This window comes from Nerophis lumbriciformis, linkage group LG31, assembly GCF_033978685.3.
Source record: "Nerophis lumbriciformis linkage group LG31, RoL_Nlum_v2.1, whole genome shotgun sequence".
NCBI lineage: Eukaryota > Metazoa > Chordata > Actinopteri > Syngnathiformes > Syngnathidae > Nerophis > Nerophis lumbriciformis.
Genome location: NC_084578.2, coordinates 15,227,157 through 15,246,318, shown reverse-complemented (window position 1 = coordinate 15,246,318; position 19,162 = coordinate 15,227,157). Strand labels below are relative to the sequence as shown.

Genomic DNA, 19,162 nt, shown 5'->3' with positions numbered 1-19,162 from the left:
TGCACACACTGTTTAGTGCGTTGTATTTGGATCTTAGTAAATCAGGTATCTCTTCCCTACCAGTAACTGAAATCACTGAATACATCAAAAATCCAATTAACATAACTAGTAATACATTTCAAACATTTCAGCTCAGCAAAACAACAAATTCAAAAGCATTCCAAAAAAATAATACCTCCCAATAACCTTCTTTCAGACACTTCAGTAACCCTTCCAACCGCAAAATAGTCAAATGATCTCTGCCTCTTGTCTCCCAACACAGAAATCTGGACCCAGGTCTGCAATTGTACAGCTCATACAACATAAAACGACACACATAATATGCTGACAATGCTTGTTAGAGAGACCAGATCATTTTCTTCTGTTGAAAATGTCGACCCATTCACTCCTGGAAAGCAATTACTGAAAAATGTTTTAGAAGGTTGTACGATCTCATCCTCGCCAGCCCCTCTGCCTGCTAGGAGATTTGACTTAGATCAGTATTCAACCTAAGTATGGAAAAACCCTCCAGTTTTGTTTAACGATCACTATGAAAATCATCCTTAAAGTCCCAAAAAATATATTGTCGTATCTGCTTTGCTGCCCGGTGGCTGTATGGACATCATCCTCATAATGCACTTCACAGCTTTAACACACACACAGATTTTAAAAGGTATACAAAGACAATAGGGTTCACTCAGGGCTCACTTGGGGCAGTTTGCAGTGCAGGAGTGTGCAGTGGCCTTCTGTGCGCCACCACCCTTCCAACTTTCCTTCATTCGAAATGCATTCATCATGCTCGTACCCTTTAGGCAATCGTCACAGGGAGATTCTGAAGGTCATGTTTTCCGATTGGACAGTTGGTATGCATGACTGGTAGTAGTCATCTTAGATAGTGGTGGGCCTTGGGGCCTTCCTTGGGCTCCAGATTAGCTTGGACATACGGCTATAGCGTCACTTTATTAGCACCTCAGGACAAATAAGGTGCACACACATTTTGGAGGCTATTGTAATTGTTTAATTGACATTTGGCAGATGTTTGCCTGGAACTATCAATCCGAATTTCCAAGAAATGTCAATGCAAGTTACAGAGACAATTGTGACATTCTTAATGGACTGGAATACTCAGAATTCTAATTCCTATACAGTGTTTCCCACAGGGCAGGCATCTATTTGTGGTGGTGTGGTCGGGGGGTGGGGGGTGGCGGTGGCGGCGGCGGCGGCAGCGGCAGCGGCGATGACCAAGAAGAACGCGGAGTTGGAATATAATTACAACACTTTATGTACATATTTATATACAGATTTGAACAATTAGTTATTCACTGAAATATATTTATTAATTGTGGTTCTTACAAAAAATATATCTTATAAAATATAAAAGCTAAAATGCCTCTTAAAGCTCTGCCCCTTTAATTAGTGCATACTAAATAATTTAACTTTAGCCTACTACTACAACCATATTATTTACCAGCAACATAAAGTGAAACAGAGCAGAGGTTTCCTGCCACAGTCAGTCAACCTCCTCCTCCTCCTCCTCCTCCTCCTGCTGAACAGGTCGCACTGGAGCTAGTTGCTCTATGTTTTGTCGTGGTCCTCTCTATAAGGCACATAAGAATATAAATTAGGACCCTTTTCATGAGAAAAGTGCATTTCTGATCTGACCCTGCTTTATTTTTCAGTGTTTGCTGAGTCTCACCTGTTCCCTCTGCCCTAGCTGGCTCTACATGCTGCCTGTCTTCCTCCTCTCCTACAACATCTCCCTGCGTACTTACTATCCCTTCCTCCTCACCCTCTCTTACTGCCTCAGCTGCGCCAGCTGCGGCACTAGTTGAAGCCTGGAAGTATCGAAAGCAAATTAATTTTCACACTGATGGACGTCCGTTCACTTTCCTTATGAGATTTCTAAGTGTCTACACCGTTTTGATAATACCTCCTGTGGTCCGGACTGTAGGCCTACCTCCTCTCCAAGTCCAGCCCTTTTCGGCCGTTGAAAATATTTTTCTATACTCATCTGTGTGAAGGAGTGAACATCCAACATTAGAATTTATTACTAACGAGCAGAACCGCTCTATGTGCAGTGCCGTCTAACCTTAAGCGGCAGCAGCTCAACACATGCAGGGTTCAACGTTAAGGTTTTTTTCTTCTTGCCCGACTTTTCAAATCTACTTCCATCCATCCATTCATCTTCTTCCGCTTATTCGAGGTCGGGTCGCGGGGGCAGCAGCTTAAGCAGGGAAGCCCAGTCTTCCCTCTCCCCAGCCACTTCGTCCAGCTCCTCCCGGGGGATCCCGAGGCGTTCCCAGGCCAGCCGGGAGAGATAGTCTTCCCAGCGTGTCCTGGGTCTTCCCCGTGGCCTCCTACCGGTCGGACGTGCCCGAAACACCTTCCTACGGCGTGGCGCAGTGGGAGAGTGGCCGTGCGCAACCCGAGGGTCCCTGGTTCAATCCCCACCTAGTACCAACCTCGTCATGTCCGTTGTGTCCTGAGCAAGACACTTCACCCTTGCTCCTGATGGCTGCTAGTTAGCGCCTTGCATGGCAGCTCCCTCCATCAGTGTGTGAATGTGTGTGTGAATGGGTAAATGTGGAAGTAGTGTCAAAGCGCTTTGAGTACCTTGAAGGTAGAAAAGCGCTATACAAGTACAACCCATTTATCATTTATCATTCCTAGGGAGGCGTTCGGGTGGCATCCTGACCAGATGCCCGAACCACCTCATCTGGCTCCTCTCGATGTGGAGGAGCAGCGGCTTTACTTTGAGCTCCCCCCGAATGACAGAGCTTCTCACCCTATCTCTAAGGGAGAGCCCCGCCACTCGGCGGAGGAAACTCATTTCGGCCGCTTGTACCCGTGATCTTGTCCTTTCGGTCATGACCCAAAGCTCATGACCATAGGTGAGGATGGGAACGTAGATCGACCGGTAAATCGAGAGCTTTGCTTTCCGGCTCAGCTCCTTCTTCACTACAACGGATCGATACAGTGTCCGCATTACTGAAGACGCCGCACCGATCCGCCTGTCGATCTCACGATCCACTCTTCCCCCACTCGTGAACAAGACTCCGAGGTACTTGAACTCCTCCACTTGGGGCAAGATCTCCTCCCCAACCCGGAGATGGCACTCCACCCTTTTCCGGGCGAGAACCATGGACTCGGACTTGGAGGTGCTGATTCCCATCCCAGTCGCTTCACATTCGGCTGCGAACCGATCCAGTGAGAGCTGAAGATCTTGGCCGGAGGAAGCCATCAGGACCATATCATCTGCAAATAGCAGAGACCTAATCCTGCAGCCACCAAACCAGATACCCTCAATGCCCTGACTGCGCCTAGAAATTCTGTCCATAAAGGTTATGAACAGAATCGGTGACAAAGGGCAGCCTTGGCGGAGTCCATACCCTCACTGGAAACGTGTCCGACTTACTGCCGGCAATGCGGACCAAGCTCTGACACTGATTATACAGGGAGCGAACTGCCACAATAAGACAGTCCGTTACCCCATACTCTCTGAGCACTCCCCACAGGACTTCCCGGGGTACACGGTCGAATGCCTTCTCCAAGTCCACAAAGCACATGTAGACTGGTTGGGCAAACTCCCATGCACCCTCAAGGACCCTGCCGAGAGTATAGAGCTGGTCCACAGTTCCACGACCAGGACGAAAACCACACTGTTCCTCCTGAATCCGAGGTTCGACTATCCGGCGTAGCCTCCTCTCCAGTACACCTGAATAGACTTTACCGGGAAGGCTGAGGAGTGTGATCCCACGATAGTTGGAACACACCCTCCGGTTCCCCTTCTTAAAGAGAGGAACCACCACCCCGGTCTGCCAATCCAGAGGTACCGCCCCCGATGTCCACGCGATGTTGCAGAGTCTTGTCAACCAAGACATCCCCACAACATCCAGAGCCTTAAGGAACTCCGGGCGGATCTCATCCAGCCCCGGGGCCTTGCCACCGAGGAGCTTTTTAACTACCTCGGCAACCTCAGCCCCAGAAATAGGAGAGCCCACCTCAGATCAGATTCCACAGGCCCTGCTTCCTCATAGGAAGACGTGCTGGTAGGATTGAGGAGGTCTTCGAAGTATTCTCTCCACCGATCCACAACATCCGCAGTCGAGGTCAGCAGAGCACCATCCCCACCATACACGGTGTTGACACTGCACTGCTTCCCCTTCCTGAGGCGGCGGATGGTGGTCCAGAATTGCTTCGAAGCCGTCCGGAAGTCGTTTTTCATGGCTTCCCCGAACTCCTCCCATGTCCGAGTTTTTGCCTCTGCGACCGCTGAAGTCGCAGACCGCTTGGCCTGTCGGTACCTGTCCGCTGCCTCAGGAGTCCTATGAGCCAAAAGAACCCGATAGGACTCCTTCTTCAGCTTGACGGCATCCCTCACCGCCGGTGTCCACCAACGGGTTCTAGGATTACCGCCACGACAAGCACCAACTACCTTGCGGCCACAGCTCCAATCAGCCGCCTCGACAATAGAGGCGCGGAACATGGTCCATTCGGACTCAATGTCCAGCACCTCCCTCGTGACATGTTCAAAGTCGTTCCGGAGGTGGGAATTGAAACTCTCTCTGACAGGAGACTCTGCCAGACGTTCCCAGCAAACCCTCACAATGCGTTTGGGCCTGCCAGGTCTGTCCGGCATCCTCCCCCACCATCGCAGCCAACTCACCACCAGGTGGTGATCGGTAGAAAGCTCCGCCCCTCTCTTCACCCGTGTGTCCAAAACATGAGGCCGCAAATCCGATGACACAACTACAAAGTCGATCATGGAACTGCGGCCTAGGGTGTCCTGGTGCCAAGTGCACATATGGACACCCTTATGTTTGAACATGGTGTTCGTTATGGACAATCTGTGTCGGGCACAAAAGTCCAATAACAAAACACCGCTCGGGTTCAGATCCGGGCAGCCATTCTTCCCAATCACGCCTCTCCAGGTTTCACTGTCGTTGCCAACATGAGCATTGAAGTCCCCCAGTAGCACGAGGGAATCACCCGGGGGAGCACTCTCAAGTACTCCCTCGAGTGAATCCAAAAAGGGTGGGTACTCTGAACTGCGGTTTGGCGCGTAAGCGCAAACCACAATCAGGACCCGTTCCCCCACCCGAAGGCGGAGGGAAGCTACCCTCTCGTCCACCGGGTTGAACTCCAACGTACAGGCTCTGAGCCGGGGGGAAACAAGAATTGCCACCCCAGCCCGTCGCCTCTCACTGCCGGCAACGCCAGAGTGGAAGAGAGTCCAGCCCCTCTCGAGAGAACTGGTTCCAGAGCCCTTGCTGTGCGTCGAAGTGAGTCCGACTATATCTAGCCGGAACTTCTCCACTTCGCGCACTAGCTCAGGCTCCTTCCCCCCCAGCGAGGTGACGTTCCACGTCCCAAGAGCTAGCTTCTGTAGCCGAGGATCGGACCGCCAAGTGCCCTGCCTTCGGCTGCCGCCCAGCTCACATCGCACCCGACCTCTATGACCCCTGCTATGGGTGGTGAGCCCATTGGAGGGGGGACTCACGTTGCCTCTTCGGGCTGTGCCCGGCCGGGCCCCATGGGGACAGGCCCGGCCACCAGGCGCTCGCCATCGTGCCCCACCTCCGGGCCTGGCTCCAGAGGGGGGCCCCGGTGACCCGCGTCCGGGCGAGGGAAATCTGGGTCCTTGTTTTTTATTATTCATGGAGGTCTACTTGCCCCAATATTTTTACTTGTCCTGCCTAGGTTTTTTTCTGGCTGTGTAGTGCTCATGGCTTATATCTTACTAAAATCCTTCCCGTTGACTATTTACAGCACTACACAGTATTTATTATTATTATTATCTATAATTACATTTAAATGGCATTGCATACATGTACAATTAAATGCTATTTCACATTATTTGACCAGTAGCAGTTACACCCATCTGAACAGGTCAGCCACCTGTTTAAAGCCCGATCACAGTTGAAATCTTGAAATGAAGGGCCTTTAATGGCCAAAACATTAACCTGGACAACATTTTAACAGCTGGTTGGCTCAGATTTTATTCTTTTCATTGCATTCACATGCTGCAGTGGACAGTGGACAATTTAGCTTGAGTATTAATGTAGTATCTGAAGCACCGTCTCCACGTGTGTTTATTGACAACAGGGTTATAACCTGGACACGTTAGCTCGTCGGTATGAAAACAGGTGACTGTTATTACGTGCGTCTGCCCCGGACCCCGAGTCAAACAGTGGCGGTGTTAATGAAGCAGCGTCAGGCTGCTCACCGTCAGTGAAACGCTCGGTGAAATCGCAGATTAACGTTAAATATATGACGAGCCGCGAGCGATGCAGCTATAACCTATCTACCTATAACCTATATTACCCTCGTATTTTGATCCCGTCCGTCCGTCCGTCCGTCCGTCCGTCCCTCCCTCCCTTCTTCTTCTTCTTCTTCTTCTTCTTCTGGCCCACCAGGTGAATTAAGTGCTATTGGCGGAGTTACAATGCATAGTAGGCTACCGCCACCTACTGCACCGGAGTTGTAACTACAAGGTACATTCACAGACAGAGTCCCATTGCTTTTATGAGCGGTCGAGCGAGTCAAAAGCCGAAAAATCCATTTGTGGCGGACGTAATTCTTTCGTGGCGGGCCGCCACAAATAAATGAATGTGTGGGAAACACTGCTATAATTTTGTATCCTTCGCTTATTGATGAGCTGTCTTCAAAATGCTTTTTTTTAAGTACGAAGGTACTGTTTGGACCCTCCCAGATTATTTTATTCTAAAAATGTCCGAATGGGGCAAAGTGATTAGGATTGAAGATTAACATTTTAGTCTGCAAAAATGATTAAGTATAAACTGTAGCAAAATCAAAGCTGAAGAGAAGACCGAGCTGTCTTAAGTCTGGCACATTCTCTGAAAATGGTCGCTCGTCACACAAGCTTTTGTCCATCTTCCTGCCCCGCAGAGAGACCAACATGTGTATGTGCGTACAGATAAGAAATAGGGTGAAATCATTGTTTCATCTTTTCAAGGCAAATGGAAGGCCAAAGCACGCGACATCTATGGTGTTCCATTTTGCCAGAAGGAGGAAAATTATAGAACTGCACTTTATTTAAATGTTTGCCTTTCGTTCACAATCATTATGAAAGACATGACGATGGATGATTCTTTTATTTTTTAATGAATTCTAAATATTAAATAAATGTAAATAAAAGTCCGCTTACACCGGAGCCAATGGGAGCTCCACTATTTCGCCCATAAAATCCAATAAATAACCGTTCAAAAACAACAATACTCAATTTCAATTTTGTGACTTGAATATTAACCAAGTATTAGTGATATTGTTATTATAAGAGTTAACACAAACAAAACGCGATCACTTCCTGTGTGCCAATCTTTACATACCGTATATTACCAAATAAACGCCCTTGTGCAAATAACCGCCCATGTCCTAATAGCCGCCCGGGGTCTGAACCCATTTTGTGAATTAACCGCCTCTTCCTAATAACCGCCTGTGTCCAAATAGCCGCCCATGGGCTGTTATTTGCATGATTTAGATTAAAATGCTACTGGGGTTATGTTTGCTGCAGTATAATTGTTTTGATGGTTTTATAGAGTACTTGGTACCATAATTTTATTTTTCTTGTATACTGCTTTATTTAAAACTTGGAGTACTGTAGCCTTTATTTTATTTAAGTGACAGTATTATTGTTCTGTTTTGATGGTGGGTTTTTTACTTGAGTACTTGGTACCATAATTGTATTTTTCCCGTGAGGCTGCTTTATTTAAAAAGTGTATTTATTTTTAGTATTGGTATTCTATTTGACAATTGTTGCACTAGTGCCATGTTGAGGCCTTGTTGATCTCTTGTCTTTTGATAGCTTACCTCATGCTGATCTCTTGTTTTTTTGTTTGTATGTTTACAATAGCTTTTACATTTAAAGTTTTTTGTACGAAAAAAAAAATACTGGACAGTAACCATTGTAACCAAATAATGGGCTGGTGCAGGCTGGTGCAAAAATAAATAAAAGCCTTGTGCAAATAACCGCCTGCTTCTTTTAAACGCCTGTCTCCAAAATCGGTTTTGTGAAATAAATGCCCGGGCTACTATTTGGTAATATACGGTATATACGTATATACATATATATATATATATATATATATATATATATATATATATATATATATATATATATATATATATATATATATATATATATATGTATGTATATATGTATATATATACATATATATATCCATCCATCCATCCATTTTCTACCGCTTGGCTAATTGGATATTATGGGTACGTAAAAGTTTAACTCAATGTCTTTGCTTCTGTGACAACCTCCCTTAAAGTTTTTTTTTTTAATAATCAGAAATATCAAGTAGCTAAAATGTGCCAAACATGGATAAGTGTGGAGAAAGTGTTTAGCATTTTTCCCATCATTTATTTTAATGGGTGTAATTTTTACTTTTTTTTTTTCTTTTTTTTAATTTATTTAGAAATGATTAGATGTTTTTTTTATAATATTCACAAAGTTCATTGAGCAGGTTGTGTTATGTGTGATCATGTTTGTTGAATGTATGTGCTGGTTGATTTCGAGATTCTGCACCATGACTAGGGAAGGTTGCTTGGATTGGGTTATGATGAGGAAACACTGTGTTGTATGTTTTTACAAGTAAAATTAATGGTTGAGTAACTTTCATTGGCCACCAGATGGTGACAAAATGGCAGCTATTTATTAGACCATTGGTAATTTGAATATGATATGAATACACCGCTCCCGGCTATATTGCTTATTGCACTCGTACCGTCCAGTGGCGCTGGGCCAAAATGAAGACGGCGTCCCGCTGGCTAAATCGAAGACACGCGGGCCTCAGAAGTGATGCAGCACCTCACCGGCTAAATATGTCAATACCGCAACATAATCTAATTAGCTCTCTGCGATCACCCCGCCACTAAAAATAGTTTGTCTACATTGGCAGATATAATAACAATATCACTAATACTTGGTTAATATTCAGGTTACAAGCCATAAATGGAGTACTGTTGGCGGTTTTTAGATGGTTATTTAGAGGGCTTTATGAGGTGAATAGTATACTCCCATTAGCTGCATATTTAGCCACCTTGTACTGGCCGTAATTTATGGTTTTGAATGCATGAAAAAAGGTATTGTCTTACATAGGAATTGTGAATGATGGGCAAAACTCCAAGAAAGGTCACTTCTCCTTTAACACGAACTATTAACACTAGCAAGAAAGTGCAAGAGGAATTGTTTGCCTGTGAGGATATACACTGTCTTTTTGATGATAAAGGAACTGCAACTTTATCTAATTAAATCTTTTCATTACGTATTTTGCCAGAAGCAGCTATGTTATCTGGTTGCGTGAAAAGCTGTTAAATCGATATGTGGTGCACATGATGCTGTATGCAGCGCACTTGCTTGTCTCGCTGCTGTCACACAGATGCACACACGCTCTGATTAATAATCAACCCACTTCGCCACTACATTTATATCTAATTAAATCTAGTGTGTTCCGGTTGCAGAATTTACATTAGCTCAGTCTAGTTTAAAGAGCAGCTGTTCAGTCAAGCGCGCACACACTTAAACACGCATATATCCTGTGCACGCACACACACACACACACACACACACACACACACACACACACACACACACACACACACACAATCCCCATAAGTTTGTAGGTGTTTCTGTCTCACAGCACCTGCCTTCAAATATAGCCACAACTCTCGACAAACAGCCCTCGGGAGATACATCTTTTTTTTTTTTTTCCTAGCATTGCACTGGTGCACGTTCTTCCAATATATCGTATTACTCCGTTCCAGTTGTTCGTTCTTTTTCTGTTTCATCGCATCTTTCTTTTTTTAATATTCAAATATTTGTCATGCTATCCATATTCTCCACGACAAATCACCACTCTTTTTGCAATGATTAATCTTGAAACAGCTCAATTTAAAACAAAACACTCCTAATTTCTGTCAGGTTCAAACACTGATGACATCTATTAGACAGACAAGAAGCAAGAAATTAAACAGAGACAGGATTCAATTTAGCTCAATGAGGAGAAACGCGTAGACCTGTACCCTTGGACAGTGTCGTCCTACGCTCTGACGAAAGGTTGCACGCCTCCTCTTTTGTTTGGACTTTCCCTGATTACATGGCAACAGCTGTTTTTAAGGGGAGAGAGGTCGTAAACAGCCTTCGCCTTTGGTCACAAAACAGTTCAAAGAAAAGATCCCTACAGCCTGCGTCAGGTCCTGCTTCCTCTCCGCTTTGTAGATCTTGGGTCAAGACAAAATCTTCCTGTGGCTTACAATAGATCAAAGAAACCGACGCCTTCATGTCGCTTCCCATCGTACACAGTGGAGTTTTACAAGCCTTCTGCTTGGTAAGATCAAAGACAGCTTTTGTCTACTCACCGGGAACTCATTGAAACACAATGTTTTGTGATAACTTAGATACAATTATTCGGACAATTTCCTTCCAAACAGATTGGCATAACGCCTCTTGATGTTAAAAGTAGCTTGATGAAGAGTATTCTGTCAGGATTTGATTGTTGAGTTGTAACAAAAACGAGACGTACATGTAGGTGTAACAGAAACACTACCACAACGTTACTAACGATCGTACGTAAAAAGTAAAATACAAAAGGATCAGGACGCCAAGACGATAACAAAAAGTGGTGCGGATAATAACCAGGCAAACAAAAATACGAGATGCCAGACTATTAGGAAGACAGACTATCAGGAAGACAGCAAAAGGTAAAACAGAAGCACTAAAAAGAACTAGAGTTGGCAAAAGGCAGAACAAAAAGAGGAGTGGTATAACTGTACAGTAGGTACCACTAATTTTGCTTAATCCTTGACTTTATAAGTGTGTGTGAAGAATGCAGTACCGACCTGATAAAACCTGACAAGTCAGAAAGAGAAAGAAATGATACAGTATGATCTGCTCACAGACGGTACCGGGGGGGTTGTTTGAGCACACTGCAACTAGTCCTGGATAGTCCCACTCCTTAATGCTTCAGTCACATGCAAGATTCTCACAAGAACCAGGCAGAAATACAACCTTACCTACTGTACGATGCTGGCAAACGTTTCAGGACAAGACAAAAACAAGACCGGACTAAGTGGTGCAATTTGGCATCTTCCAGGTGTGAACGCAGAGCCAACAAAGGAGGCTACTGGGGGATTGTGTTAAACTGTGCCTTGTTAGAATAATAAATACAAAAATCTCACTTTTTTTTGTCAAATTTATGGCATTTTTAAGGGAAATAAACAGATGTAGTAATGTGTTCTAACTGGTCACAAGGTGTCAGTAACGTCACATGGGTGTGCTCCAGTACTTACATACTGTACGTGACTAATGTGGTAGCGCTCCTTCCTGTAGTGTGGATGTTGAATTGAATTGAATTATTTATTTCAAACCTGCACAGTACAACAACACACATGTTTTTTTTTACATTTTGGCAGAGACATTTATGCAAGGCTTGAAAAGGGGTCCAGGGGAAGAAGATGGCACAGACAGCGGAGACGTCGTTAACTCTATATTTATTTATATATTAATAAGAAATGGAGTGTGTAAACTAATCCAAAATGTGTGTGTGCGACTATGTGTAGAGATTAGTTGAAGTTTGTTACCGGTAGTGTTGAGCGAGGTGCGGAAGTCCAAGAGGGACAAGGCAGGCTCGGATGTCCGTGAGTAGGCGTGAGATCAAGGGCAGGAGTGAGGCGTCAAAAGTCCGTGCAGCCAGGGAACCAGAGGGGATACGGGGAGATGAGACACTCAGCTCGTAACGCGGGAACGGAGGAAAGGCTGCTGGAACGACAAGGGACACGAGACAAATGAACACGGAGGGGGAGACACACAGAGAGAGAGAGAGTGCATAGAGCTAGGGGTTGTCGGCTTACGGTACAGGAACAGATCGCTACATTCTGGCCCGTAACCCAGGTTTGCACAGGCTTAAGAATCCCAGGAAGCTCATCAGTGACAGGTGTGCTGAATGCAGATTGGGTGCTTCCGGGCCATGACCGATTTAGCGGTCTAATGCTCTGTGTGGTGCACAGTGTTGGTCATCTTACCTTAAAAAAGTTATTAGTTATAGTCACAAATTACAAAAAAATTATTGAATTAGTAGTTACCTCATTGTAAGCGAAACTAGTTACTCAGCAAAGTAACTGAGACGTTATTATTAATTTCGTTATTTTATACGCTATTTAGTTGGTACATCTCTAATGTGAAACATAATAATATTAACTGATTGAAGAATAAAACCACTGTGTACTTTAGAGCATTTGGTATTGATCTGTACTCAATAGTTTGCAGTGTGCCATATGATATCCATAGAAATAAAAATGTATTAAAATATAAATATTCCGTAATGTAATATTAAACATTAAAAGTACAATTCCCAATATGGTACCAAAAATTTAAACTTTGGTGATAAGACACAAAACCTACTCAGTGGCCTAGTGGTTGGAGTGTCCGCCCTGAGATCGGTAGGTTGTGAGTTCAAATCCCGACCAAGTCATACCAAAGACTATAAAAATGGGACCTGTGACCTCCCTGCTTGGCACACAGCATCAAGGGTTGGAATTGGGGGTTAAATCACCAAAAATGATTCCCGGGCGCGGCCACCGCTGCTGCTCACTGCTCCCCTCACCTCCCAGGGGGTGATCAAGGGTGATGGGTCAAATGCAGAGAATAATTTTGCCACACATAGTTTGTGTGTGACAATCATTGGTACTTTTAACTTTAACTTTAAAAGAGCATTTGGCCTTAAAGTAGTGCAATTCTCTGCACCTTTATTCCAACATACAGTCTGAAATAACTTTAGATAAAACTGTAACCAAGTTTTGGGCAAATAAATGACATGCATTCAAGTAAAACCTGTTTTAAACAATTCCTGAATGACATTCTGACAAAAAATTGCATTTGTGTATAAACATTTGGGTCTTTTAATTATGCAACAGGGCCGGTTTAGGCAGGCATACAGTAGGAATGGGATTAATTTCACCCCATTTGTCATGGTTTAACTGACACATGACTGGTCACAAATTGGGGGGTGCGTTATGTTTACTTCAGCCCCCACACTGCAAAAAGTCAGTGTTCAAAAACAAGAAAAAAAATTACAAAAATTAGGGGTATTTTATTTGAACTAAGCAAAATTATCTGCCAATAGAACAAGAACATTTGGCTTGTCAAGACTTTCTAAAACAAGTAAAATTAGCTAACCTCAATGAACCCAAAAATACCTTAAAATAAGTATATTCTCACTAATAACAACTGTACTACTATATGAGTACATATTTTCTATTGTTTCATTGAAAATAAAACAGCAAAGTCCATTTGGCTGCTATTTGTTTTAATATGAGACACAATTGTGTCTAAGTCATGATTTTTTTTTTTACATGCTTGAAATAAGAAAGTATTACTTTAAAAAATGAGTTTTATACTTGTGAGTGTTGATGACACAGCTTTGCAACAGTTGATATTCTAGTTTCAAGCATGATTTACTCAATATAGGTCATACAATCTCAGCAACAAGCTGTAACTGAGATAATTTAGGACCAAAACCTTTAAAACAAGTAAAACACTCTAACATAAAATCTGCTTAGTGAGAAGAATTATCTTATCAGACAGAAAATAAGCAAATATCACCCTTATTTGAGATATTTAATCTTACTTAGATTTCAGTTTTTGCAGTGCAGATGGTAGTTGAGTATTGAATATCTTAAAATGTGTTTTGTAGTAATTCCAACTTTGACCACAGTTGCTATGTAGAGTGGCACTTTCCATCATTATTATTATTTAGGATTAGCCCTCTGCAGTAAAGCTCATTCAAAAAATGAAGTAACCCAACTAAAGTTGAATAAATTCTCTTTACTAATTGGCTTGTATATTGTTCCGTGCCTGCTTTAGAACCCCCACCAGACTCCCCTCCCTAACGAGTGGCAGGACAAGCTTACCCAGTTTCAAAGGATGCTGGTGATCCGATGTCTCCGACCAGACAAGGTCAGCACTTGTCATGTTTTCCATGGATGCCACAAAGTCACCTAATTACACTGTTGCCTTCCCCAGATTATTCCCATGGTACAGGAGTTTGTTTCTGCCAGTTTGGGCCGCCCCTTCATTGAAGCCCCGCCCTTCAACCTGAGTAATGCCTTCGGTGACAGCCACTGTTGCGCCCCTCTCATTTTCATCCTGTCGCCAGGTTCCGACCCCATGGCGGCTTTGCTCAAGTTTGGACATGAAATGGTACTTGCACACGTCACACTCACCATCTATGAAACCTGGTGTTTCCAGGAATTGAAGCCAGTACTCATCTCACACACGAATCCTAAAGACAATGACATTTTTATTATAAATAAAGGAATCATTTCCCTGTCCAAAGTTTCTACATATGCTCATATGCTCTTGTGTTACAGGGCTTCACGGGGGATAAGCTGACGTCGCTTTCTCTGGGCCAAGGCCAGGGTCCCATTGCTATGAAAATGATTGAAGCAGGCATTGCTGACGGCACCTGGGTGGTTCTCCAGAACTGTCATTTAGCCACATCATGGATGTCCACATTGGAGAGAGTCTGTGAGGTTAGAATGCTCAGATTTACACATAGCATAATAATATAACAGCATAATAAACATGCTGACATACAGATTAGGGATGTCCCGATCCGATATTTGGATCGGATCGGCTGCCGATATTTGCCAAAAATTGCGTATCGGCAAGGCATGAGAAAATGCCGGTCCAGATCCAGTTTAAAACAAACTCCGGTCCGTGTTTTCCAACGCACCGATTTAAATAATACATTCCACTTTTCTGCTGCTCCGTAATTTTCGTTCCGCATTTTCCAGCACACCTTCAACACATCCACAGGTCTGTGAATTCTCACGCAGTTGCTTTTAGCTGCTGGCATTACACGACAGGCTCTTCTCACTCTTTCCTGTGCCTCTCACAGACAGCAAGTGCACCTTCTTACATACGTCACATACTGTCACGTCATACGTCACATACGTATACGTCCTCCCCGAGCGGAGAGGTAGCAGCATGGCTAACGTTAGCTGTGATGCTAGGGCAGCCGTGCGAGCAACGCTCCCTCTAAGGTGCTCGCCTGTGCAATTGCGCACTGTTTAAGCGTCCTCTGCGCATAGCAAATCTATGCCACGCACAAAATCAAATAAAAAAATAAGCGCATAACAATTTTCGACACACGGACACGACAGAGAAAACAGTTTTCGTCATCATTGTTCAAATATTGTGACGTCTGTCGAGACGCTTATCTCCATTCGGTGCCACACGCCCACACCATCAAAATGCAGAGGCAAACATTTCCACATCAACACCGTATGAAAAAATTAGTGATTTTTTTAGTTGTGATTTCCTTCTCTGAATGAAAGTTTAAAAGTAACATATATTAATGCAGTATGAAGAAGAATGTTTTAATGTAGACATGCAAGCCTTGAAAGAAAATTTTGAAAATCAAGACTACATTTCCTGCAAATGGGTGCATTTCTACCCTATATTAACTTTAGATTTATTCTCATATCAAACTCTTTTGGCTGTCTTTTTGACACTTACATCCGGCGCCCCCCTCCACACCCTGGATTATAAATAATGTAAATAATTCAATGTGATTATCTTGTGTGATGACTGTATTATGATGATAGTATGTATCTGATTGTATATATCTGTATCATGAATCAATTTAAGTGGACCCCGACTTAAACAAGTTGAAAAACTTATTCGGGTGTTACCATTTAGTGGTCAATTGTACGGAATATGTACTTCACTGTGCAACCTACTAATAAAAGTCTCAATCAATCAATCAAAACACATAGAATCATCATACTGCTGTGATTATATGCATCAAGTGTTCATTCAAGGCTAAGGCAAAATATCGAGATATATATTGTGTATCGCAATATGGCCTTAAAATATCGCAATATTAAAAAAAGGCCATATCGCCCAGCCCTAGTTCAATGATGCCATTTCTGTTTGTCATGTATAATTTTGTCTATTTTGTGTTTATCCTTGAATAAACAGGTCAGTTTCTTGTTACCAACCATTGTGTATTATTCAAACTCCCCTAATTCAGCTGGCTAGTTGTTATCAAGGGTACTAAAACCCTTTTCAACATAATTCTGACAACTAAGTAGGCTAAATAACTTTAAACTTTAATACATGCTCGGATAGGCCAGTATCGGTCAGTATCGGTATCGGTCAGTATCGGTATCGGATCGGAAATGCAAAAACAATATCGGTATCGGATCGGAAGTGCAAAAACCTGGATCGGGACATCCCTAATACAGATACTGTATGAAAAATTGTTGCGAAATAGCTTCGAAGGTACAATTTTTCCTTCAGAATATCTACTGAAAATGCTGACTGTAGTAGTCTAAAGCAGTGTTTTTCAACCACTGTGCCGCGGCTCTAATTGGGACTTCGGAATGCAAAAGTGATAGCCATATCCTTGAGAAAAGACTACCTGTCCAGCTCAATGCCAACATTTGAGTTATGACTTAAAGCAGCTGTTTTCCAGACACTTACACACGAACATCTCCTTTTATAGTCAGGATGCACTCTCCTGACTTAGCACACACACCCAGAACAGAAAGGATGAATATAAAAACTGATGGTTTGGCTTCTCCAGTGAGGAGTTCTTCATTTTTTGACTAGAGTTCCTCCAGGTACTGCAGACCTAAATAACGACGCTCGCTTGTAATAAAGCAACTATTTGGTCAGCAAAGCATCTCATCTCCAGCCGCACTGCCGTGTTGCCCTCCTGCCCGGGAGTGGGTGACAAGACCAGAAATACACTTCACTACCTTTTTTTTTGGACTGCAAAACTGCAAGCTTACGCCAAAATGCATGAACCTTATGATTTGATGCTTTGGCATTGTTTAATACGAGTATACAACATTGTAACAACATTTATAAATCAGAAAAGACAAAATATATAAGTATATAACTAGAGAGGTCCGATATTATCGGCCGATAAATGCTTTAAAATGTGATATCGGAAATTATCGATATCGGTTTTGAAAAAGTAAAATGTATGACTTTTTAAAACGCCGCTGTACGGAGTGGTACACGGACGTAGGGAGAAGTACAGAGCGCCAATAAACCTTAAAGGGGAACATTATCACAATTTCAGAAGGGTTAAAACTTAGAACAAACTGCCGCCATTGCTTGCCGTGCTACCGAGGTCCTTTGTCCCTGAATTGCTCACATACTCCGGCAGATTCAATGGGGGTCTGGCGGCAGATTTCTTTGACTTTATTGTTGGAAATGCATCTCCGACAACACACCGACGAGGCATGATGTCTCCAAGGTACGGAAAACAGTCGAAAAAACGGAAAATAACAGAGCTGATTTGAGTCTGTGTTTGAGAAAATGGCGGATTGCTTCCTGATGTTACGTCACGTTGTGACGTCATCGCTCCGAGAGCGAATAATAGAAAGGCGTTTAATTCGCCAAAATTCACCCATTTAGAGTTCGGAAATCGGTTAAAAAAATATATGGTCTTTTTTCTGCATATATTTCTGCATATATTGACGCTTACATAGGTCTGGTAATAATGTTCCCCTTTAAAGGCACTGCCTTTGCGTGCCGGCCCAATCACATAATATCTACGGCTTTTCACACACACACAAGTGAATGCATGCATACTTGGTCAATAGCCATACAGGTCACACTGAGGGTGGCCGTATAAACAACTTTAACACTGTTACAAATATGCGCCACACTGTGAACCCACACCAAACAAGAATGACAAACACATTTCGGGAGAACATCCGCACTGTAACACAACAGAACAAATACCCAGAACCCCTTGCAGCACTAACTTTTCCGGGACGCTACAATATACACCCCCCCACCTCAACCTCCTCATGCTCTCTCAGGGAGAGCATGTCCCAAATTCCAAGCTGCTGTTTTGAGGCACGTTAAAAAAAAGAATGCTCTTTGTGACTTCAATAATACATAAGGCAGTGCCATGTTGGCATTTTTTCCCCATAACTTGAGTTGTTTTATTTTGGAAAACCTTGTTACATTGTTTAATGCATCCAGCGGGGCATCACAACAAAATTAGGCATAATAATGTGTTAATTCCACAACTGTATATATCGGTATCGGTTGATATCGATATCGGTAATTAGAGTTGGACAATATCGGATATCGGCAAAAAAGGACATCTCTATATATAGCTATTTAAGCTTTGGGGTTCCTCTGTATTTCAGCCATTAATATTATGCAGTTTTGTATGACCATACAATTTAGTCCTCGACCTAACCCTTGGTGTGGTTGTTTTGAGCAGGAACTGAACCCAGAGTCCACCCACCCCGACTTCAGACTGTGGCTCACCAGTTACCCATCCCCCACCTTCCCAGTGGCGGTGCTCCAAAATGGGGTGAAGATGACCAACGAGGCGCCAAAGGGCCTGCGGCCTAACATCGCCCGCTCCTTCCTAATGGACCCCATCTCTGACCCGCAATTTTTTGACAGCTCCAGCAAACCGGTGAGAGTGTGTTTGTGTGTGCAGGTGGCTTGCCCTTCTGCCGCCAGTGTTTCATGTTTTGTTATCACCTCACTGTGTGCTTAATCAGTGTCAGCTGTGGAAGCAGCCTCGACTATTCATCTCCACACCTTCCAGATACACATTCTTTACATTGTGGCGTGCTTTCCCCTCCTTCCAGGTTGTGTTCAGGAAACTCCTGTACGGCCTATGCTTCTTCCATGCTCTGACCCAGGAGAGAAGGAAGTTTGGACCTTTAGGATGGAACATTCCATACGAGTTCAATGAGACTGACCTTCGGATCTCCGTCCAGCAGTTACAGATGTTCCTTGAGCAGCATCAGGTAGACAGGGAGACGATTCATTGCCAACTGCCACCGTTTTATGGATATTGTTGCCGTTGTTTTATTCCCAGAGTCCCAGTACAGTATATCATTACATATTAGGACAAATGAATATACAGGATAGTTAGTGCACGCTTGTAGCCATAATGTATATTGTGCTCCTGCAGTGATTTTTTTATTTTATTTGAATAAGTAGGCTCCTTCCCATGTGAGCGTACACCAGCTATATTTATAAATACCGTTGACATTTTTACATACTTAACCCGCAAACCCCAGTTGTAGAAATAGTAATATTCTTTATTGGATGACATTTTCATTACATAACCAAAGTGTCACTGAATTATTTTAAATGTAAGCC

At 43.4% G+C, this 19,162-nt stretch overlaps 1 protein-coding gene across 1 annotated transcript in view; it reads left to right on the top strand.

Annotated features, from left to right (window-relative positions):
- Positions 1-19,162, top strand: part of dnah7 (dynein, axonemal, heavy chain 7) — a 213,001-nt gene that overhangs the window by 158,797 nt on the left and 35,042 nt on the right. Inside the window, exons 55-59 of the mRNA XM_061926536.1 lie at positions 13,871-13,963; positions 14,030-14,206; positions 14,377-14,538; positions 18,264-18,464; positions 18,643-18,804. Of these exons, the coding sequence (XP_061782520.1) occupies positions 13,871-13,963; positions 14,030-14,206; positions 14,377-14,538; positions 18,264-18,464; positions 18,643-18,804 (795 nt within the window). The remainder of the gene's footprint in view (positions 1-13,870; positions 13,964-14,029; positions 14,207-14,376; positions 14,539-18,263; positions 18,465-18,642; positions 18,805-19,162) is intronic.